This window comes from Eubalaena glacialis, chromosome 3 (genome assembly GCF_028564815.1).
Source record: "Eubalaena glacialis isolate mEubGla1 chromosome 3, mEubGla1.1.hap2.+ XY, whole genome shotgun sequence".
Classification (NCBI taxonomy): domain Eukaryota; kingdom Metazoa; phylum Chordata; class Mammalia; order Artiodactyla; family Balaenidae; genus Eubalaena; species Eubalaena glacialis.
The window spans coordinates 158,262,095-158,285,996 of record NC_083718.1 but is presented as its reverse complement, the minus strand read 5'-3'; the positions used below and the strand labels follow the sequence as shown (position 1 = coordinate 158,285,996).

At 47.8% G+C, this 23,902-nt stretch overlaps 2 protein-coding genes and 4 non-coding genes across 6 annotated transcripts; 5 read left to right on the top strand and 1 right to left on the bottom strand.

Annotated features, from left to right (window-relative positions):
• Positions 1 to 10,829: 10,829 nt before the first annotated feature.
• RPS8 (ribosomal protein S8) lies at positions 10,830 to 13,467 on the top strand. Its single transcript, XM_061184311.1, has 6 exons — positions 10,830 to 10,926; positions 11,323 to 11,429; positions 11,898 to 11,997; positions 12,383 to 12,558; positions 12,791 to 12,920; positions 13,337 to 13,467. Exons 1-6 carry the CDS (start codon positions 10,923 to 10,925, stop codon positions 13,444 to 13,446), a joined length of 627 nt encoding a protein of 208 aa, XP_061040294.1. The 5' UTR covers positions 10,830 to 10,922; the 3' UTR covers positions 13,447 to 13,467.
• Positions 11,160 to 11,239, top strand: LOC133089270 (small nucleolar RNA SNORD55/SNORD39). Its single transcript, XR_009700646.1, has one exon. It is a non-coding gene; the product is annotated as a small nucleolar RNA SNORD55/SNORD39 (small nucleolar RNA).
• LOC133089283 (small nucleolar RNA SNORD46) lies at positions 11,714 to 11,817 on the top strand. Its single transcript, XR_009700657.1, has one exon. It is a non-coding gene; the product is annotated as a small nucleolar RNA SNORD46 (small nucleolar RNA).
• Positions 12,618 to 12,687, top strand: LOC133089282 (small nucleolar RNA SNORD38). The gene has a single exon (XR_009700656.1). It is a non-coding gene; the product is annotated as a small nucleolar RNA SNORD38 (small nucleolar RNA).
• On the top strand, positions 13,151 to 13,219 carry LOC133089281 (small nucleolar RNA SNORD38). Its single transcript, XR_009700655.1, has one exon. It is a non-coding gene; the product is annotated as a small nucleolar RNA SNORD38 (small nucleolar RNA).
• Positions 13,468 to 16,552: 3,085 nt separating the features above from the next.
• On the bottom strand, positions 16,553 to 19,883 carry BEST4 (bestrophin 4). The gene is made up of 9 exons (XM_061186655.1): positions 19,732 to 19,883; positions 19,545 to 19,639; positions 18,719 to 18,952; positions 18,405 to 18,559; positions 17,923 to 18,000; positions 17,448 to 17,633; positions 17,266 to 17,346; positions 17,000 to 17,154; positions 16,553 to 16,826 (listed from the first exon to the last, which is right to left on the bottom strand). Exons 1-9 carry the CDS (start codon positions 19,881 to 19,883, stop codon positions 16,553 to 16,555), a joined length of 1,410 nt encoding a protein of 469 aa, XP_061042638.1.
• Positions 19,884 to 23,902: the final 4,019 nt, after the last annotated feature.

Below are 23,902 nucleotides of genomic sequence, written 5' to 3'. Positions count from 1 at the left end.
TTGACAGAAATGGCACTAACTCTTGAGGCCTTAAAAGCTTCCTAACTTCTCCCACATCTGTAAAACAAAGCCACCAATACCCACCTCAGAATTGCAAAGATCCAATGCCATCATCCCAGACCTGACCACCTTCCCTAACTACCCCACTTCATGAATTCTTAACTCCCAGTGACCCATTCTCCCCAAGCAGCCAGAAGAATCTTTATAGGTTCTCCCCTGCTTGGAACCCTTTAACAACACAAAGAATAAATTCTAAATGCCCTATCATGGCGTGGCCCCACCTGGTCAGCTCCTCTCTATTGGTCCAGTGGGAATGTAATTTGAGCAGAATGGTTTGGAAGCTAAGAGCCCAGCTTCTGAAGCCATAGTGCAGGGTGGGATCCGACCTCTGTGACTGCAGAACCTGAAGTGGGTTGTTTAACCTCTGTGCTCTCTGAAATGGGAATAATGCTGGTACAGTATAGAATTACTATGAAAATTGAGTTTGGGAATTCCCTGGTGGTCCAGTGGTTAGGACTCGGCGCTCTCACTGCCAGGGGCCTGGGTTGGATCCCTGGTTGGGGAATTAAGATCCTGCAAGCTGTGCGGTGTGGCCAAAAAGAAAAGAAAATGGAGTTCACACACCCAGCAATAGGTACAATGTCTCACATTTAATAAGTGCTATATAATTACTAGCTATTTAAGCACATAAGAACAAAGATTTTTGTTTTAATACTGTAACCACAATATCCTGAACATATGACAAGTACACAAAATGTATTTTGAATGAATGAATGAACGGTTCTCTAACCACCCACTGTTCTCCAACCACACTGGCCTTTATTTCTTGAATATGCCAGGGCTTTTTTAAAAATAATGAAAATGTAATTTTTACAGTTATTGAAATGTAATTCACAGTACAAAATTCACTCTTTTAAAGTGTACAATTTAGTGGTTTTTAGTATACTCATTTAATTGGGCAACCATCACCCCTAATTCCAGAACATTTTTATGACCCAAAAAGAAATCCTGTTGCACGTCAACTATACCTCAATTAAAAAAAAAAAAAAAATTACCCACAAGCAGCCATATACACACCCCCATTCACCTCTCCCCACAGCCTCAGGAAACAACCAATCTATTTTTCCTTCACTATGGATTTGCCTATTCTGGACATTTCATATAAATGGAATCTTATAATATGTGGTTTTTTGTGTCTGGCTTCTTAGCATATGTTTTGTTTTGTTTTTTTTAATAATTTATTTATTTTATTTATTTTTGGCTGCGTTGGGTCTTCGATGGTGTGCGCGGGCCTTCTCTAGTTGTGGAGAGTGTGGGCTACTCTTTGTTGCGGTGCGCATGCTTATTGTGGTGGCTTCTCTTGTTGCAGAGCACGGGCGTGGCACGCGGGCTCAGTAGTCCTGGCTCACGGGCTTAGTTGCTCTGCGGCACGTGGGAATCTTCCCGGACCAGGGCTCGAACCTGTGTCTCCTGCATTGGCAGGCAGATTCTTAACCACTGCGCCACCAGGGAAGCCCCTTAGCATATGTTTTAAAGACTCATGTTGTAGCATGTATCAATTCACTCCTTTTTATGGCCAAATAATATTCCAATTGCATGGCTATACCACTTTTTGTTTATCCTTCAGTTGATGAATTTGGGGGTTGTTTCCACTTTTTGGCATTATGAACAGACCATTTGTGCTATGAATACTCATGTACAAGTTTTTGTCTGAGCATATGTTTTCAATTCTCTTGTGTATATGCAAGTCCTTTGCCCATTTTTTAAGTTGGATTGTCTTTATTGTTGACTTGTAAGAGCTCTTTATATATTCTAGATAACTGGACCCTTATCAAATTTATAATTTGCAAATATTTTCCCTCATACTGTGAGTTGTCTTTTCACTTTCTTTTTTTTTTTTTTAATTAATTAATTTATTTATTTTTGCTGTGTTGGGTCTTAGTTTCTGTATGAGGGCTTCCTCTAGTTGTGGCGAGCGGGGGCCACTCTTCATCGCGGTGTGCAGGCCTCTCACTGTTGCGGCCTCTCTTGTTGCGGAGCACAGGCTCCAGACGCGCAGGCTCAGTAGTTGTGGCTCATGGGCCCAGTTGCTCCACAGCATGTGGGATCTTCCCAGACCAGGGCTCGAACCCGTGTCCCCTGCATTGGGAGGCAGATTCTCAACCACTGCGCCACCAGGGAAGCCCTCTTTTCACTTTCTTGATGGTATCCTTTGAAGCACAACAGTTTTTAAGTTTGATGAAGTCTAACTTACATTTTTGTTGTTGCTTGTGTTTTTGGTGTCATATCTAAGAATCTCATGCCAAATCCAATGCTGTGAAGATTTACTCTAATGTTTTCTTCTAAGAGTTTTATGTTCTTATATTTAGGTCATTGATCCATTTTGAGTTAATTTTTGTAGCTGCTATGAGGTAGGGGTCCAAATTTATTCTTTTGCATGTGGAGATCCAGTTTTTCCAGCATCACTTATTGTAAAGACTATTCTTTCCCCCATTGAATTGTCTTGGCAACCTTGTTGAAAGTCAGTTGATGGCAGAGGGAGGAGGGGATTGAATGAAGGCAGTCGAGAGGTAAAAACTTCCATTTATAAGATAAATAAGTGCTAGGGATGTGATGTACAACATGATAAATATAGTTAACACTGCTGTATGTTATACATGAAAGTTGTTAAGGGAGTCAATCCTAAGAGTTCTCACAGGAAAAAAATTTTTTTCTATTTAATTTTATATCTATATGAGATGATGTTCATTAAACTTATTGAGATAATCACTTCATAATGTATATAAATCAAATCATCATGCTGTACAACTGAAGCTTATACAGTGCTATGTATCAATTATATCTCAATAAACTGGAAGAAATAATGAAAATAAATTTTTTAAAAAGAACATGAACATATATGAGTGGGCTGATTTCTGAGACTTTAAATGCTATTCCATCAGTCTATATATCTATCCTTATGCCAATACTTCAATGTTGGTTACTGTAGTTTGTAATAAGGTTTTCTTTTTTTTTTTTCAGCCGTGCCGCGAGGCTTGCGGGATCTCAGTTCCCCGACCAGGGATTGAACCTGGGCCACGGTTGTGAAAGCCCGAATTCCTAACCACTAGGCCACCAGGCAACTCCCATAAGTTTTGAAATCAGAAAGTGTGAGTCCTCCAAGTTGGTTCTTCTTCAATATTGTTTTGGCTATTCGGGAACACTGGCAATTCCATATGAATTTAAGGATCAGCTTTTCCATTTCTGCAAAAAAGGCTGATGGAATTTTGATAGGGATTACATTCAATCTGGGTGGTATTGCCATCCTAATATTGTCTTCCAATCCATGAATACAAGATGTCTTTCCATTTATTTAGGTCTTTAATTTTTTTTTTTAAATTAATAGACTTTTACTTTTTTTTTTTTTTAAAGTATTTGTTCATTTATTTATTTATGGCTGTGTTGGGTCTTCGTTTCTGTGCGAGGGCTTTCTCCAGTGGCGGCAAGCGGGGACCACTCTTCATCGCGGTGCGCGGGCCTCTCACTATCGCGGCCTCTCTTGTTGCGGAGCACAGGCTCCAGACGCGCAGGCTCAGCAACTGTGGCTCACGGGCCCAGCTGCTCCGCGGCACGTGGGATCTTCCCAGACCAGGGCTCGAACCCGTGTCCCCTGCATTGGCAGGCAGACTCTCAACCACTGCGCCACCAGGGAAGCCCAGGTCTTTAATTTCTTTAAACAATATTTTATAGTGTACAACTCTTTCACCTCCTTGGTTAAATTTATTTCCTAGGTATTTTATTCTTTTGGATGCTATTGCAAAAGGAATTATTTTTAAGTTCCTTTTCAGATTGTTCATTGCTGGTGTATAGAAACACAACTGATCTTTGTGTGTTGATCTTTTTTTTAACCTCTTTTTAAAAATTGAAGTACAGTTAATTTACAATGTATTAGTTTCAGGTGTACAGCAGTGATTCAGTTTTATATATATATATGTATATTCTTTTTCAGATTCTTTTCCATTATAGATTATTACAAGATATTGAATATAGTTCCCTGTGCTATACAGTAGGTCCTTGTTGTTTATCTATCTTATGTACAGTAGTGTGTCTATGTTAATCCCAAACTCCTAATTTATCTCCTCTCCCCCCGCCCCCATTGTGTGTTGATATTGTACCTTGCAACTTTGCTAAATTCATTTATTAACCGTAATAGTTTTTTTGTAGATTCTTTGAGATTCTCTCTATATAGGATCATGTCATCTGTAAATAGAGAAAGTTTGACTTCTTCCTTTTTAATTAAGATGCCTTTTATCTCTTTTTCTTGCCTAATTTCCCTGGATAAAACACCCAATGTAATTTTGAATAGAAGTGGTGAGAGGGACTTCCCTGGTGGTCCAATGGTAAAGAATCTGCCTTCCAGTGCAGGGGATGCCGGTTCGATCCCTGGTTGGGCAACTAAGCCCTCACGCCACAACTACTGAACTCACGCACCTCAACAAGAGAGCCCACGTGCCGCAAACTACAGAGCCCATGCGCCCTGGAGCCCGCGCACCACAACTACAGAGAGAAAACCTGCATGACACAACTAGAGAGAAGCCCACGCGCCGCAAGGAAGACCCGACGCAGCCAAAAAAATAAAGACGAAGAAAAAAAAAGTGGTGCGAGTGGATATCCTTGTCTTGTTCCTGATCATTAATTATGATGTTAGCTGTGGCTCCTTTATCAGGTGAAGAAGTTCTAATTTGTTCTAAACACTCTAATTTGTTGAGTGTTTTTATCATGAAGGGATATTGGATTTTGTCAAATGCTTTTTCTGTGTTTTGAGGTGATCACGTGTTTTTCCCCTTTATTATTATTATTATTATTTTAAAGGAATTCCTTTATTTTTATTTTATTTATTTATTTATTTATTTATTTTTGGCTGTGTTGGGTCTTCGTTTCTGTGCGAGGGCTTTCTCCAGTTGCGGCGAGCAGGGGCCACTCTTCATCGCGGTGCGCGGGCCTCTCACTATCGCGGCCTCTCTTGTTGCGGAGCACAGGCTCCAGACGCGCAGGCTCAGTAGTTGTGGCTCACGGGCCTAGTTGCTCCGCGGCATGTGGGATCTTCCCAGACCAGGGCTCGAACCCGTGTCCCCTGCATTGGCAGGCGGATTCTCAACCACTGCGCCACCAGGGAAGCCCCCTCCCCTTTATTATTAATAAGGTATATTACCTTGATTGATTTTCAGATGTTAAACCAGCCTTGCAAACCTGAGATAAATTCCACTTGCTCGTGTTGTACAGCCTTCACTTCCTGCTTGTGCAGAGCTTCAAGGTCAGCCATGTATCACCGATATTAGGGCCTTTGCAGGTCTTTACTGGGCATGTACTCAGTCCTGCATACACACATGACCTTCTAGATTTTCTAGATTCCCAGGAAAATGTGGGAATTTAAAAAACTCCCATATTCTCCTATTTCTCCTTTTTTAAAAATATTTTATTTTATTATTATTATTTTTTATCAGCCTCTTGTCAGCCCCAACTCGTAATCCTGCCTCAGGCAGTTGTGTTGCCCCTGACTTTTTTTTCTTATAAACACCAGGGGTAGGGCTGTTCAGAGAGTGAGCTTTGAGTGAGATCAAATAAAGACAAGCCCTAAGAATGGAGCTTTTCAGCCAGCTGCCAGACAGGTCAAATGGTGATAGTTCTTTGGGGATGGGGCTTTTGGGGAGCTGCAGACCCATCTGCCCCCTCCACCTGCTGTTAGGCTGCCGCTTTTCACAAGTACCTTAGCCAGGAGGCTACTGGTTTTCAAAGCTAATGTGGAGCTAGGAGAAGGGGAGGGGATTAGGGCAAATTAAAAAGCAGTAAAGATCACTGAACAAAGTTTTAGCTGTTGTTCTTGAATAAATGCTCCTTGGATTGTTGTAAGTCTTTAGTTAATTTCAGAGTTCTGGAAAAGTTGATTTTGACAATTTTTGCCAGTGTTCTCGTTGCTTTAATGGAGGAGTGGTTTTTCAAAGATCCTTACTCCACCATTCCAGAAGTGCACACCCTTCTCAGGGCTTTTCACACTTGATGTTCCTTCAGACTGGAACCATCAGCTCTTCAAAATGTTCCTTTTTTCTTTCAGGTCTCAGTTTACCCCAGGTATCTTGTCACCCCAGAGAAGCAATTTAAGAGCATCTTAACTCAAGTTTGCCCCATGACAGCGCATTATTTCCTTCATAGCATTTATTACAGTCTAAATATCTTGTCTTCTCCAGTAGAGTTTATGCTTCAATTAAGTTTTTTTTTGGCCACGCTGCGCAGGCAGTTCCCCAACTGGAGGTTGAACCCAGACCACGCAGTGAAAGCCCAGAATCCTAACCACTAGGCCACCAGGGAACTCCCCAAGTAAGTCTTTCATTGTAAAGATCCTCCAGGGCCTCATACCAATTATTGTTCTTAATTTCTAGTGGCAGTAGTCTGCAGAGATACGTGCCTTTAACCAGCAGCATTTTGTAACCCAGGTGTCAGGCACAAGAGGTTGGACCAATCCCAGGTTTAAGGACTTACAGGGTGAGGAGCTGGTGAAAGGTTAAGGTTGAGGAAGGTAAAGATGCTCATGTGTAGGCACCCAAAAAATGACAAGGGTATTATTAGAGGAAGAGACAGTGAGTCAGGACATAAAATCTTCCAGGCACAAACTGGAGAGAACTAGAATTTATAGGTAAGTTCAATAAAGAGGAGCAGTGACTGTTGTAGTCTTAGATTCAAAGTTTGGTTTTTAGGGAGGATAGAGTAAGAATGGTCTGAAATTGGCAATGAAGACCATGGAGCACACCTGTCTCCCATCTAGAGAACAGCACAGTCATCCTCCACTTGAGAAGGCTGACAAGAAAAGAGAGAAAATCCCGTAAGAAGTAGATTTATGTTAAAAGGAAACATTCAGAGAAGAGGTTGAAGATATACAGGATTTTTCTGATGAATGACACAGGACACAGAAGATTTTTAGAAAATGAAGAATGGTGGGAGATCGGTTTAAAAAAGATAATATAATACCTATGTCAGGATTAGAGCATGGGTGATAGGTATAATCTGGGTGATGATTTTTTTAAGGTGACTAATGAAAATAGGGACAAAGGCATAATACAATTAATGTTAATGGTCTCAAAGCACATGGAGTGATGGCCTGGCTAGGAGGACAGCAGAAGAGAGGATCTCTCCGGGATCACACAGAATCATAGAGCCCCTGTTTGACTTCTGCTAAAGCAAGAGTAGAGACTTGGAGGGCACGGTGTGGGACACAGAGAACTGTCTTGCTCTGATTTCAAGAACTCCAGAGTCCGTCTTGAATATTGCCCCAACAGAGATTCAGATGCATTTATTAGTTTACCTTTCAAGTACATTTAAAAAAAAGGCTCAAGTTCAGGGTTTTTGGGCATGAGCCTTCCATCTTGCGTGGCCCTGCAAGAAACCTTTCTCTGCTCCAAACTCCAACGTTTTGGAATTGTTTGGCCTCACTGTGTGTTGGGCGCAGGAATTTGTGTTTGGTTACATCTCTGCTAAAAGAGGACAAAGTACGGACCACAGTGTCTCATGATCTGCAGATGCAGACGACGGTGGCGGCTACAACCCAGAAAAATACTCAGCTCATTTACAGCGCCTCCATGTGAGCAATATGCCACCTACTTCTGCAAGGTGTCAAGGTTGTTGAACACCCCAGGTAGCTATAGATTCCACTGCCTCGAATGGGGGACCCCAGGACCGGCTGTTTCCTGTACTACATCCACCCTTACCAGCCCAATGAGTACCTGAAGGCCTTGGTAGCTGTGGGGGAGATTTGCCAAGACTATGACAGTTTTTTGGTGGAATGCTGTGGAAAATTGGAATTAAAAAATCCCACTGTTTCTACCACATTGAGGTCATCCACAACGTGGAAGAAAGTGGCTCCTAATATAACTTCCCACAGTGCCTCTAAATTACATACAGACTTTGGGTGAATTGGATCTGGGTAAGGCTTTGCCTTTATATGGAAGTTTGATGTTTTCTCTGCTTTTCTGGCATGGTATTGACATGGTGTTTTGAAAAGTAATTTACTTTCTAGTAATTTCAAACATACAGACAACTTTACATACATAAAATAAGTCTAATAACTTGATTAAATATATTCCTAAATATTAATGTTGACATTATTTAAAATGGAATTTTTTTGTTTTTCTGGTTTTTTTTTAATTAATTTATTTTTGGCTGTGTTGGGTCTTTGTTGCTGCGCGCGGGCTTACTCTAGTTGCAGCCAGCAGGGGCTACTCTTCCCTGCGGTGCACGGGCTTCTCATTGCGGTGGCTTCTCTTGTTGCGGAGCACGGGCTCTAGGTGCGTGGGCTTCAGTAGTTGTGGCTCGCGGGCTCTAGAGCGCAGGCTCAGTAGTTGTGGCACACGGGCTTAGTTGCTCCGTGGCATGTGGGATCTTCCCGGACCAGGGCTCGAACCCGTGTCCCCTGCATTGGCAGGTGGATTCTTAACCACTGTGCCACCAGGTAAGTCCTAAAGTGGAATTGTTTTCATAAATTCTTTTTCAGATTATTTATTGCTAGTGTATACATATAAGACAGATTTTTGTGAATTGACATTTTGTCCTATAACTGCTAAATTAGTTGACTAGCTCAAATAATTTTTTGTTGTTATAGGAAGTTTTATAAGATGAAGTTTTATAAGATGATGTGATCTGTGTTCTGTGAATAAACAGTTTTAATTTTTCCATTCACACATGGATGTCTTTTATTTCTTTCCTCAAGACTCTGGGTAGAACTTCCAGTACACTGTTGAATGACTGTGGTGAAGGCCTGCTTCCTGGCCTTCTTCCTGATTTCAGGAGTAAATCTTTCAGTCTTTAACACTGAGCACGATGTGTGCTGTGGCTTTGTATACTACTCTTTTCCATATTGAATAAATTTCCTTTTATTCCTACTTTGAGTGTTCGTATTATGAAATAGCACTGGGTTTTGATTATAGCTTTTTCTGCAGTAACAACAACAAAATGCTTATGTGATACAGACTAGCTGATGGGGTGGACCACTGGGTTAGGTGGATAGAGGAGTGAGACCATGGTGGGTGGGGGTGGGAATTATCAGTCCCATTCTCTTCCAAGCTTCAGACTCATCTTTCCAACTACTTTAAATACAAAGACTAGCACCTATATGTCCCACAGGCAATTCAAACTCATCCTAAGATTGAACTTTCCAGAAACCTGCCTCTCCTGTGTTCTCTATTAATGGTGGTGTCACCCCACCATTAATGTGTTTTCCCAGGGAAGAAACCTCATGTCACTCTTCTCTCATCCCCTTAATCCAGTCTATCACAAAATCCCATCACCCAACAAATGCCCCTTGAATCCACCTTCTCCTTTTTGTTTTTTTGGTTTTTTTTGGTTCGGTTTGTTTTTTTGGCCGCACCAAGTGGCATGCAGGATCTTAGTTCCCCGACTAGGGATCAAACCCTGCCCCCTTCAATGGAAGCACAGAGTCTTAACCACTGGACCGCCAGGGAAGTCCCCACTTTCTCCTTTTTATGTCCAATGCAATTGCCTTTTCTTTTTCTTGTGCCAAGGGGCTGGGGATGGAGAGACGAATGACATATGTGCACTATATTCTTAAGACCTCAGTCTACTGGGAAAACCCATTGAATACAATGTAAGTAGAACAATAATTTACTCAAATATTTGAGTACCATTCAAATATTTATTGAGTACTTATTAAATGCCAGGCATTATTCTAGGTGTTGGAAATACAGTAGTGAACAACACAGTTCCTACTCTCATGCTTATTATATTTTAGTGGGAAGACAGATAATGAGCATGTAAAAACAATGTTAGTATTGAGTGGGTAGAGAAAAAGGAGTGTTGCTATTTAGAAAGCAGGCGCAGGGACTTCCCTGGTGGCGCAGTGGTTAAGAATCCGCTTGCCAATGCAGGGGACAAGGGTTTGAGCCCTGGTCCGGGAAGATCCCACATGCCGCGGAGCAACTAAGCCCGTGCGCCACAACTACTGAGCCTGCACTCTAGAGCCAGCCCGTGCTCCGCAACAAGAGAAGCCACCGCAATGAGAAGCCAGGACACCACAATAAAGAGTAGCCCCCACTCACCGCAACTAGAGAAAGCCCGCGTGCAGCAAGGGAGACCCAACACAGCCAAAAATAAATAAATTTTTTTAAAAATTGAGTGGTGACACAGACCCTACAGCCCACAAAGGCTACAGTATTAACTTACCCTTTACAAGAAAAGTTTGCTTTAGGCGCTCTCCCTAGGTTCCGTTCATTCTGGTAGCTTTGGTTACCATTTATATGCCAACAATTCCCAAAGTAACACCTTCTGTCCAGATCCCTTCTTTATGGATGGACCAGACATGACCATCCATCTGCCTGTCATTCCCACATGCGGGAGTCACCAGAGCTCAAAATGAACACGTCCAGACCAGCTCCTACCTCAGCCTACCCTTTCTCACTAAGTGGCACCAATATTCATACAACTGGTCACGTGAGGAATTCGGAATCCTTGACACACCTCCCGCCCCCTAAACCAAACCCTTCAAAACAAAACCCAAGTCTCCCTCTCGTTTCCACCTCTACTGCCTTACGCTCTTCTCCAACGCACTCACAGCTCTCATCCAGGACTACAGCAGTAGCTTCTAAAACGGGTCTTGTCGAAACGTAAATAAAACCAGGCAAGCCCCGCCCGAATTGTGCCCTGGGTCTCTCAACCTCCCCCCGAGGCGCGCACAGGTCCGGGCTCTGTTGCACCCCAGCCTGGCCCTCGGCCGGGCTGCAGCGCCCTCACGACCCTCTCAGGTCCAAGGCCTCGGCGCCCCGCCCTCCGACCCAAGGCCGCTCTCTGCGGCGCCCGGAAGATACGTCAAGAGGCGGGGCTACGTTTTACAAACCGAACCGTGAGGCTTTGCGTTTTCTCTTTCTAGCCAGCGCCGAGCGATGGGTGAGTGATTCTCTGTGCTGGGGCCGCGGCTGAGGAACGAGCTCAATCCGGCGCCATCCTGCCTCGCAGCCCAGCCGGGAGCGCGGGCGCCCGGGCCTCGGGCAGCGAGCCTCCGCGAGGAGGGTGATGCTCGGGCTTGGGCCGCCCGGGCCGCTCCGGGGGCCGCAGGGATAGGCGCCGCGAGCAGCACCATCATGGCTGCCGGGGTCGGGACGAGAAGGGGTCGGGCCGCACGTGCGTGATGACACCTTGGAAATGCTGTAACCTCCCGACTGCGCTATGGGGGAGCCAACCTTGGAGAGCTGAGCGTGCGGCCACTGGCGCGGGGCGTTGGGCTGGCGGGGCCCGGCCCCGGGCTCCCTGGCTGAGGCTCCCTCCCCCCGCTTCCACACGTAGGCATCTCTCGGGACAACTGGCACAAGCGCCGCAAGACCGGGGGCAAGAGAAAGCCCTACCACAAGAAGCGGAAGTATGAGCTGGGACGCCCCGCTGCCAACACTAAGGTGCGTGCGGGGCCTCACCGCCCGGGAGGTCGCCCACCTGCTCTCCGCGGTCCGCCTGAATCTTTGTGGGGCTCTGCGATTTGCTGTAGGGCCTAGGCGGTCTCCTCGCCTTTGCGTGTTGGGTAAATACTGAGAGATTGCATGGTGACAGCTACTGTGTCCTAGTGGTACCTGCAGGGCGCCTGGAGCGAGTGGGCTCCTCAGTGATAGTCAGAAACCTGGAATTTTTGTTGCACGGAGAATTAATTTTCAGTGTTTGGAATCAGGCTTTTCCTCTTGGAGGTAACTAGAGTGATGAAGAAGTATCCTTAGGCGTGGTTGTGGCCGTCTTGGTCACCTGTGTGCCACTTGCCAATGCTAGGACTTGTCATAGTTACACTGACTTGTTACCTCCGTCCAGCCCGGGTTCCCTTCCCTCTCTCTAGCTTCTCCTTGATAACCTACTTCCTGTCTCCTTGTGTTTTCTAGATTGGCCCCCGCCGCATACACACAGTCCGTGTGCGGGGAGGCAACAAGAAGTACCGGGCCTTGAGGCTGGACGTGGGGAACTTCTCCTGGGGCTCGGAGTGTGAGTGAGGCCCTGCAGGCGTGGGTGGGAACTCAGCACCTAAACCTTTTCTAAGCTTCAGTAAGTGCTTTTAGCAGGAAGTCCATGGCCTGAACCAAGATACTGAAGTTTCTCCTGTTGAAAGACCTTGAGGTTCTGGAGCTTTCTCTCCATCCTGTCCTGCCTCTTAACTCCTGTAGCTTCAGGGATTGGGGCTGAATCTAGAGACCATGTATGTGTGGGTGTCAGCCACGTCTGGAAAGATGGGTGTGTGGTAGATGAGCTTATGCCCTATGGCTCTGTAAAGGCTTAGAGTTCCCATCTCCTTAGGCCCTACTAGGGCGCGGGTGGGGGACAGTTGACCTCAGGTTCACATGGCTTGATTCTGAATTTCTCCTGTGAACAGGTTGTACACGCAAGACAAGGATCATTGATGTTGTCTACAATGCATCCAACAATGAACTGGTCCGTACCAAGACCCTGGTGAAGAACTGCATCGTGCTCATTGACAGCACACCGTACCGACAGTGGTACGAGTCCCACTATGCACTGCCCCTGGGCCGCAAGAAGGGGGCCAAGCTGGTGCGTGTTTGGGGAGCCAACTTCCTGTGGGGGGAGGGGAGGCCGCCCTGATTCCAGCCTTCTTGTGATGAAAACTCTGTCCAGTTCTGCTACTGAAGGGAGAGATGAAAGCCTTTAGTGCTGAGGGAGGTGGCAGGGGCATGGGATATGCAGTGTTCAAGGCTGTGACATTCCTTCCCTGAGAAAGGGTTTGGGGAGGCCCCACTAACCCATGTGTATTTCCTTTATTCAGACTCCTGAGGAGGAAGAGATTTTAAACAAAAAACGATCAAAGAAAATTCAGAAGAAATATGATGAAAGGAAAAAGAATGCCAAAATTAGCAGTCTTCTAGAGGAGCAGTTCCAGCAGGGCAAACTTCTTGGTGAGATGGCTTTTGCATTTGGCGGAGGGGGCTTCCCAAGATATGGTGTGCCCTCTGTGGGCTAGAGAGTTTGGTAACAGCACACAAGCACAAATCAGAATATTTGGTCATCCCATTAGTTTGAAGCTGAAATGGAAGATAGTGGGCAGGAGCCCATAGGCCTGAGCTTGGTTTCGGCCTCTGAGTTTCAGGAGTATTCTGAGAAGTCTGTGTCCAGGCTTAGGGGGTTGTCTCAGTGATGAAAACTTTGTCCAGTTCTGCTACTGACTTTAAGTGACGATAAAGTATATCTGAGGAGACAGTGGGCTTCATGCCTGCCCCCAGGATACCTGGACCAACATGGACGCTTAAGGGGATACGTAGGTGTGGATAGGGCCACAGTGTCATTTTGCTAAGGACCACATACTCTCTTGCAGCTTGCATCGCCTCAAGACCAGGCCAGTGTGGCCGAGCAGATGGCTATGTGCTAGAGGGAAAGGAGCTGGAGTTCTATCTGAGGAAAATCAAGGCCCGGAAAGGCAAATAAATCCTCTTCTTTCCTATCTTAGCTCATGTTATAAAGGTGTTTATTGTTCTATGCCCTGTGTTTGCGTTCTGAGAATGTTTGATTGTTTGCCACACTGTAGAGTGCCCCAACTCCCTTTGCCTGCCTCCCTTTGCCCAGGCCTATTATGTGCCTTTCTATAGCAGGGGGAACATTTCTCACCCCTAAGGCTGGGTTACAGTGGCAACAGGGACGTGGCATGCAGGCTGAGGAGAGACTGTATGAGGGAGGCATCCCAGCACGGGGCCCCCAACAGTATTGGGCTGTTGACTGGACCATGATTGGAACCTGAAACCATGCTGCTTCTATAAGGTTCTCTTAGCGACCCTGTGTGCAGACCTTGGTTTTAGGGGTTTATTTCAGGTTCATGGATGGTCTAGAAACCTTGAAATTGTGTTCTAGATTTCTGCGTTGTTGAACAGGTTATACACATTTACATAGTCTGTATTTTGTCAGCTTTTGGATGTCTCTCTGAAGTTAATTTTCTCTTGAACCCTAATCCTTTCTCCTCTCATTACTCAAAAGTATGTAAAATTACCAGTGATGGCTGCTGAATCTCGAAGGGTCAGCTCTTGTCTTCAGTTTAGCTACATTGTTGTCTGTCATCAACTTTTAAAGGTGGTTTAAGCTTCTTTTTTCTAACTAGCCCAGACCTACTTGACACTTGCATTTGGATATCATAATCAGACTCTAAAAGGTCACCGTGTTCAAAACTGATCACGTTCTTCAGCTTTCCCATTTCAAACAATTTCTCAATTATTTGATTGCAGCAAATAGTGGTCTTCATATGACAACATAAATCTTAGGTGATCCTTGGGTCATAACTCCCACATCTAATGTCACCACATCTTGTTGCTTCAACCTTTAACACCACCTCTACTGTTCTGGTCACATCTCTGCATCCTACTTGCTCTTCTGTTGTCCCCAACGCAATCCCAGCTATCAGTGATAATTTTAAAAGATAAGTTATTTTTTTTACAGGACATCCCACCTCAAAATTCCTACCAGATGGTATGCAACTCAGTGGGACGCGGTCCCTTCTATAGTGACTGCCATCCTGGCCTTACTGAACATATGTTCACTTACTATTCCCTGTGTTGGGAATACTTTCCATCATATACCCACATTGCTTATTCCTTCCAGGTCTTTGTTCTGTTAGTCTAGTGAGTTCTTCCCTGATCACAGGATTTTAAATTGCACTCCCCTCCATGCCATATCCTTTGCCCCTGTTTTTTCTCCTTATCCCTTAATTTGGCATAAATTTTGCTCATTTTATTTGCTTGTCTTTTTTTGCCCTCTATTAGAATATATCTCCAGGAGAACAGGGATATGTTTCCTGCTGCATCTCCAGTACCTGGAAGGGTACATGGCAATATACCAGGCACTCAAATATGTGCTTAAGTTAATGAGTTCTAAAGAAAAAAGATTTTATCCAATTTAAAGTTGTTGGAAAGCACATGTCTTAAGAGCTAAAGAAGTACAAAATCTAATTGGTCCATCACCTTGGCTAAATTGCAGACTTCTGTGAATAGACGTTTGGGAAAGGTGAACCCCCTTTTCTAGTACAAAAACTTAAGGACAAAAAGTCAGTCTGGTCCTCTAAAACCTTACCATTGGCTCTGGGGAGACCTGGCCTTGGCCTTCCCACCGAGTGATCTTCCCTTACCACCTGAACATTAGCTGATGTTTGCTGAGCTGTGTGTTGGGCATGGCACAGCAACACTTTGCCTTCATCTTCTAATTTGAGCTCTACAAGGCGTTGATGTTTATTCCTCCCCTCCTTCACCCTCTAGTCAGTCCATAGGATAAGGGGTTCTTTTTCTAAAGAGCCTTGAATTCATCAACTATCCATCTCCACTGCCCTCATAGATGACCATTCTCACCCTGGAGCAAGGCTACCTCCTCTGTAGACCCAGCAGAACACCTCAGGTGCCTTCTGAGTGAATGGTGACCACAAGGTGCTTTGTCTTCACAGTATAGATTTGTTGACTAAGGTTGAGAAAAATTCAGTATCCCGTCACCCAGCGGGAAAGTAGAAGCCAGCACTATAATCCTGTCAGTCGACAGGAGGCTGTGCATCCTCGCAACCTCTACCTACACTCTTCATGCCTCCCTTTGAATTCTGGCATTTGTCCTTCTTTTGGCTTTAAATGTTCAGTTTTGGCATTCGCCAATTTCTTTAGTGGTGGCTGAGCTTAGAAGGCAGGAATCTTAGAGAAACTCAGTTTAGCAGCAACTCTAATGTAGTGCTCTGTGGGGCTGTTTTCCACAATGCCCCCTCTTATTACCATCAGCTGAGTGCTGCGGTCCTACCACAGAGATGGACCTGCAGCTTTCACCCCTTAAACTGTCCTTTCTCCCTGTTTGGTTGGTGGGAGCAGAGAAAGGCTTGGTTCAGATGCTGGAAGTCTAGGCTGGGTGGTGGTATGACTACCCTCACGTCTCAGTTGAATCAGCTTCAGGGCAGACTCTCAAACCCTCATCTTTAGTCCATTGGCAGAGCATGCCAATTCAGTTTTAAGCAATTTTAATTGCACAATAATAAATGAATATATTTTCATTGTAAACAAAAAATTGAATATGACAGATGAAGCAAAAGTGCCCCAGCACACACTTTGACCCCTCATCAGAGTGAGGTTATCAGAATAAGGTATATCCTAAACATCTTTTTATGTGACTCAAATTGTGATCCCTGGGGCAGCAGCAGCAGCATTCCCTGGGAACTTATTAGAAATGCAAATTCTCGACCCCATCCTAGATTTAATGAATCAAACGCTGGGAGTCGTACCCAAAACTTTTTAACCAGCCCTTCAGTGTTACTGATGCTCCCTCAAGAACCGGCCTAGCCCCGCATTGTGGAGGAAATTAATCGTGCGCCTGGGCTCTAGTCCTCTATACCTCGCCTCTTGTGTCCTAGCTTCACCTCCCCTAAGCCAAAGTGGATGCATTCCTAACTCTGGTTCAGGCTCTTCTGCCCTCTCAAGGGTCGTCCCTAAGTGCTCCGGCTTAGGGTGCATGGAAGTGCTGCTCTAATAGCTCCGGAGGACCTAGGGGAGGCAGCCGGACGGCCCGGCCCTGCTGCCTCTGCTCAGGGCTCCTGGGCCTCGTCCCCTGACCCCAACGCCTCCTCCTCGATGCGGTCCGCGGCTTCGAGGTCGCCGCCCTCCTCGGCCCGGAAGCGCAGCAGGTGAGGGGTCCGGGGGGCTCCTCGGACGCGGCCGAAGTTCCGGAGGCTGATGGCTGGTGAGGGCGCTCCTACGCCCAGGAAGCGGCTGAGCAGCGGGGTCTGCGCGGCGGTCACCGGCCGGGCTGGCCCAGGGGACGCCTCCACCTGCAGGCTCTGATCAGGGTCGTCGCTAATGCTGCAGGCGGGTGGGAGGGCGGTGTGAACGAGCCTCTGGCAGCCAGGGGACCGGCTCCCCAGAGTGGGGCCCGGGGCAGGAGGGACCGAGTCCTGGGCATCCCAGAGGGTGGGTGGGGAACTGGGGCCCATGTGCTGACTCAGGTCCTGCCTCGGCCTGCGTGGGCCACTCACCGCAGGTTGAAGGTGGAACCCAGGAAGGAAGGCCGCAGCGACTCGGCCACAGTGGCCACAGTGTAGGGTGGCTGCGCCGAGTCCTCATCCCAATATGGGTCCTTCTCCGCAGGAGGCAGGTTCTGGTACATGTCATCCACGGAGAGCAGGGACACCTGGGGCGGGCAGCGGGTCACAAGGATCCCCCTCTCCTGCATACCTGGGCTGAGAGCTGGCAGGGAGGGAGAGCCAGACTGCCAGTGAGCTGCCACCAGACCCTTAATCACCTGCAAGTTGCGGTCTATAAGCTTGTTGGTTTCAAAGTCATCATCATCCTCACCAAAGGGATTGATGATCTGTTCTGCCACCTGCAGGTGATGAGAGTGTTTTCTGGGCTCAGAGCCCTATTTTCTAACCCCAGAGTTGGGGTGGGCCCTGGGCCCGTGTCTTGACCACCTGAAGTGCCCACCTTGAGCCAGCCAGCATAGAAGAAGAACTGCAGCAGAGTGGTGAGAGGCACGTACATGTCCAGGTTCCCCAGGGCTGGCCCTGGCTCCAGAGGCTCCCGAGGTTTTGCAGCCCCTGCCTCTGACTCCACGAACTGGCGGCCAACCAGGGAGAGGGCAAAGAAGGAGTATACTGCTATGGTCACCACCTGGAGAAAGGGAAGCCAGGCTAAGTGGGGCAGGGAGAAATGCCGCCCCTGCCCCGAGGGCCAGTGGCAGATCTAATAATAGTTAAAACATGTAGCAAGGTGTGGCAGCACCAGATAGGAGGGGATCATCTTAGTGGGGAGTCCAGGGAGGCTTTGAAGATGAGCCTGTGGCTGTTGAGTGTCTCACTGGACCAAACTGCCCCAGAGCAGGTACCATCTCTAATTCTCAGTGTCACACAGCACAGGACATACAGTAGGCACTGGGACTGGGGAGGTGAGAGGCAGTTACTTGGGTGTAGACGAGGGGGATGCTGATCCAGTCATAGTGGAACAGCATGCTGCACTTGGCCCGGTACTTGTTCAGCTCCTGGTGGAACAGCAGGAAGAGGAAGTCAGCGGAGGCGAGGAAGGAAGAATGGGGAGGGGACAGGGGAGCCCAGCACACGTTAGGCCTGGGCCAGGTCTGGAGGCTCATTCTGCTTTCAGAGGTGTTGTCAGGCTGGGTGACTGTGATGGAAAGCAGTTTAGCAAAGTAACTGCAAGGACAGAGCCTGGAGCCAGGTCTGAGGATGATTCCCAGCTCCACTAACTAGCTGTGTGACTTGAGCAAGTTTCTTTTCACTCTGTGCCTCAGTTTCCTCACTTCTTCACACTTGCAACAGTGTGCTGTACATAATTGGCACCATGTAAGTGTTAAGCACTAAAATTATTATTCCAGTTTGCAAAACTAGGGGGAGGAGGGCAGATGGGCCTGGTCCTAGGCTGACTCACTTCCAGGAGCAGGCAGAGAGCAATGTCATCACGGATTCGCCCATCCCTCCGGGCCTGGGCCGCTAGGTTGGTGAACCAGACGCAGGGGACCCAGTACTTATTGAAGTCAGATTTCAGGCTCTCAAACTTTTTCCTCTCTTCCTGGGACATGAAACCTGCAGGGATGAAGTGAGAGGGATTAAGACTCATCCTTGTCCCCGGGGACTCACCGCCTTGGGGCCCTGGAGCTCCCCCTAGTGGTCAAACTTCCCCTCCCAGGAGGCCCGCGGGGCAGGTCCGGTCCCGCCCGCTCCAGGGCTCCCCCAGCGCGGCACCTGCGTCCACCACGTGCTCCATGGTGGGGAAGCGCTTGAGCACGCGGGTGCTGACCGAGCGCAGCACCAGTACCGACGCCAGGTTGGCGTAGCGGATGAGGGTGCGGCGCAGCAGGCGGCCGCGCTGGTCCACGCCGTGCACGCTGGCCGAGATGACGCACATCAGCTGGTCCGGCAGCGGGATGCTTGTGTACTGGGCCCACCAGCGGTTCACCACCAAGGTCACGTAGAAACCTGGTCACCGTCATGGGTAGGGGGGACGGGAAGGCAAGATGGAGGGCTCGGGAGTCAGCGTGTCCTGCCCCCACCCAGAGCACGTGGTCCAGGCCAGGTGGAACCAAGGCAGGGGGAAGGACACATTGGCTCCAGCGCCCTGCCTCTCTGTCAGGGGGACAGCCTCTTCCTCTTGGTCCCTCCCTGATGTACCAAACCAGGCAGGGAGGAAGAAGAGTGCAAACCTTCTCAAGCAGAAGAGAAGTGATGGTTCAAGTCCAGGCAATGGTTAACTCTGAGCCCTGCTTCACATGGGGGTCGGGAGGGAGGTGTCACCTCTCTCCAGTTCTCCTCCAGTACCCAGAGGGTTGTGAAGCCAGCAGGTGGCTTGGGCCTTGTTTGGAGTAAGGGTCCAGCACGTGATAGGCAGGGCCTAGTCCTCTGGAAATCCTGGACCCCGCACGCAGCTCCCATGCCTGCTGAGCCTGCTCTGGTTGCCCTCCAGGCGGTTCCACTGGGGTAATTCTGACCCTCAGAGCTAGCAACCCAACCCAAAGGTCAGGAAAGATGGTTAGGAGGCTACAAGGGAGAACCCCTGGTCCTTTGAACTTACCCAGTACAAAGGACAAGGGGATGAGCTCCGCAGAGCGGTTGCAGTATCGGGCCACCTGAGCATACACATGCCTCTGCTCCTGGGTCAGCAACAGGCTGGGGAATGTCAGGTGAGGCCGGCGTTAGAGGGAGGTAGGCAGCCTAGTCACCCGCAGGCCAGCCCTGAGACCCTGCCCTCACCCTCGCACCGGTAGGTGATGCTGAGCAGAGCATACAGGGCGATGAATAGGAGGAACTCCTTGTAGAGGAGCTTGTAGATGCTTCCCCTCCAACGGAGAAGCAGGCCAGAGAAGCCTCCGAAGCGGGCCTCCGCCACTTTGAGGGTGTATGAAACCGTCATGGTGCTGGGGGCCTGGGGCAGAAGGTCACAAGAGCTGCTCCCAGAGCTGTCCTTCTCCCCCAGCAAACCTTCTCCTTAGCTTGCCTTCTCATCACCCACCTTAGATCCCCAGGCAACCTTCCTTCAACTCTGGTCACCCCCTACCCCAGCCTTCACCCTGTGTCAGTAGACAAGGGGGAGGAAGCTGCAGAGCAGACAGAGCACACCCCCACCCCTTAGAACTCAGTGGTGTGTGGGTCAAACCAGGATGAGGTGGGGCAAGAGGGAGCTGAGGTCTACACCCTCTCATGCATGAAGCTTCCCCAAGCTCCTCTTCCACTTGCAGGGCTAGTAGTAACCAGGTCCTGAACTGCTGAGGACAGGAGATCCAACTCTAGCCCAGACCCACGCACCTTGGAGTCTTGCTCTCGAAGCTGATAGCTGGTCTCTCAAGGCCCAGGGAACTCTCACCCGCACCCCACATCTACTTACCTGCTCTGGATGGCAGCCTGTGCTGAGGAAGGGGAACTGGGCTAACCTTCACCCCACAGCACTTAAGTACCTCCTGGGCCCATAAAGTTTGGCTGGACTGAGGTTATCGTTGATGGATTGAGGCTGTCACCCAGCTTTCCCTGGTGCTGGGAACTGGATGTGTCTCCCTATGCCTGCAGGGCTGGGCTGGCCTTTGAGTGTCATAAATGCCATCATCATTGACCCCACAGTTCACACCATGTCCTTGAAGCCAGGGTGACAGGAATTACTGTCCCAGCTCCAGGTGAGAAGACAGATGCATGATTAAGTGTTATAACAGCTGCTGATCGCAGAGCACTGACTAAGTGACAGGCACTGTGCCAAACACCACTACATCAAACCTCTGACCTGTCCTGGGAAGCTCCTTCCCCCACACTGAGCTGGTTCTCAATGCAAGTGTTTTCTGAAGAGAGGAAGCATGGAGAGGTGGTTAGGAGCACAAGCTTGAGAGTCAGACAAACCTGGGTTTGAATTCTAGCTCTCTGTAACCTTGTCCAAGATACCTAATTTCTCTGAACCTCAGTTTCCTCCTCTGCAAAACAGGATCAATAACTCCTTCCTCACAGGGCAGTTGGTAATATTCAGAGAAACAATGCCTGGAGCCTGGAGCATGCAGGCATTTATCCTGGGTGGCTGTTACCATGAAAAGCCAAGTCTTTTCCCTTTGGTTGCCACCTACTGGTCCATCCACTGTTTGCATCCCAGAACCAGGCAATCCTGCAGAGACAGAGTCAGAGACCTTTCCCCTGATGCCTGTCCTGCCTGTCCCCGAGCCAAACAGTGCCAGGTCCTGGCTTTTAATCTGGGTATAAGGCCTCTGAGATGCCCCCCACTTCCACCTGCCATCACCAGCCTCTGGCCTCACTCCTTTTCACTGCTCCTTTGAGGTTCTTTCTTGCATCAGTTAATCATACTGGCCTATAATCCATCTACAGAGAGATCTCCCCTCCAGCCCATGAGACCCCTGAGGACAGGATTGCATCTGATTCATCTCAGTAAAGCTGGGGAGGACTTGAACCCAGGCAGGCTTTTCTTTTCTTTTCTCTTTCTTTCCTTTCTTTTTATTTTATTTTTTAAATTTTTATTGGAGTATAGTTGATTTACAATATTGTGTTATTTTTTGCTGTACAGCAAAGTGAATCAGTTATACATATATCCACTCTTTTTTAGATTCTTTTCCCATATAGGCCATTACAGAGAATTGAGGAGTTCCCTGGGTTATACAGTAGGTTCTTATTAGTTATCTATTTATATATAGTAGTGTGTCTATGTCAATCCCAATCTCCCAATTTTAACCCCCCCATCCCCTTGGTTTTCTACATCTGTGACTCTACTTCTGTTTTGTAACTAAGTTCATTCATACCCTTTTTTAGATTCCACATATAAGCGATATCATATGATATTTGTCTTTCTGTGTCTGACTTCACTCAGTATGACAATCTCTAGGTCTATCCATGTTGCTGCAAATGGCATTATTTCGTTCTTTTTTATGGCTGAGTAATATTCCATTTTATGTATGTAATACATCTTTATCCATTCCTCTGTCGATGGACATTGCTTCCATTTCTTGGCTATTGTAAATAGGGCTGCAATGAACATTGGGGTGCATGTATCTTTTAACCTGAGGGGTCCTCCTCCCCACTTTTTATAAGAAACTCCCTGACATATATACACTACCAAATGTAAAATAGATAACTAGTGGGAAGCAGCCGCATAGCACAGGGAGATCAGCTCGGTGCTTTGTGACCACCTAGAGGGGTGGGATAGGGAGGGTGGGAGGGAGGGAGATGCAAGAGGGAAGAGATATGGCAACATATGTATATGTGTAACTGATTCACTTTGTTGTAAAGCAGAAGCTAGCACACCATTGTAAAGCAATTATACTTCAATAAAGATGTTTAAAAAAAAAAAAAAAAAAAAAGAAACTCCCTGGATGAGCAAGGTCTGGAAGCCAACTCATGGCCTGACAAGTTATGTTCTCCTTCCAGGGCCCAGGTGAGATGTCCATATGTGGAAAGAACAGGACTCCATGTGTGTGTCCTGGAGGTCTGGAAGACCCAGGACCTGACCTGGGAAGGGCAAGATACCAGCTCTGGGGCCTCAGCTATCTTGGCCGTGCAGCCCCTTCCCAAGCTCTGATCTGTAGCTTTTCTAGAGCATGCTAGGCTGCTTACCACTTAAAGAGTCTCTGGTACCTGGGAAGCCAGGCCCTGGGACTGGGGGAGCTCAGGCCCTGAAGTCCTGGTAGCTTCTCTCTGACAGTGCTCCCTGAGGGTAGCCCAGCTAGCTGCATTTCAGTCCTCAGCCCCCATCCCCATCTGAGGCCCCCTCACATCTGCCTGTTACCAACTCTCTGGATCCCTGGGCTGTGAATTTCCCACAGAGCTGTGGGTAAAGGTACAGAACCTGAAGGCTTGCCCCGGGAGGGAGCAGTCCCCAGGCCCCACCCAGCCCCTCCTTCCTCAGTCACTTTATCTCCCTTCCCAGCTGCTGTCAGGTCCCTTTGGTTTATGGTCCAGGAGAGGGAACCACTCCACCTGTAAATCATTTTCCCCACCCTTCTTTATCCTCCTCTGGCTCTTGCCTCTCCTTCTCTTCCAGTCCTAACCACCAATGCCCACTCCCCTCCTCACAGCCGAGAGCTGTATCTATGACTTGGCAGTTTACAGCATGGAGTCTGGAGCCAGACCGCCCAGATTTTTAAATCCGGACTTCACTGTGAACTACCTTTGTGACCTTGACCTTGAGCAAACTGTTTAACCTCTCTGTCCTTAATTTCCCCTTGGGGAAACCGAATGATAGTATCTATTTCACAGAGTTGTTGTGACTATTAAATGAATTAATATTTATAAAGCGCTTGGTAAGCATGAAATGCTACTGTAGCTATCAGCATCTCTCTTCTTTTTGGTCCAGCTTTTACTTCCACCTCTACCACCACCAAGGACACCTGAGATCTCCTTGTTGCTGAATCCAGTAGGCCCCTCCTGAGTCCTAACCTTACTTGGTATCTTTCATTCTTGAAAGACTCCCTTGACCTCTGTGACCTGATACTGTCAAGAGATTCTGACTCTGAGCTGCCAAGGGGCAAGGAGTGTGGGATACGTGCTCAACTAGCAGTGGGCCTGAGAGCATCCTCTGGGGGATGGAGACCCAGAGAGCTCAGAAAAACCTCAGCTTGGGCAGGGGTTGTGAGAGTCTTGGGGGGAGGAGAAAGGGCACTAGTAAGAGGGACAGGGAGACATGGAGTAGTATAGGAGGACAGATGCAAGGTCAGAGAACTATGGCTCTGAGAAAACTCAGGCAGGGGAATTTCCTGGCAGTCCTGGCAGTCCAGGACTCCGTGCTTCCACTGCAGGGGGCACGGGTTCGATCCCTGGTTGGGGAACTAAGATCCCACATACCACGCAGCCAAAAAAAAAAGAAAAAGTCAGGCAATGATGAATAGTGGAGTCAGACATCTTGGGTTCAGATCTTGACTCTGCCCCTTGGTAGCTGCATATGACCTTGGG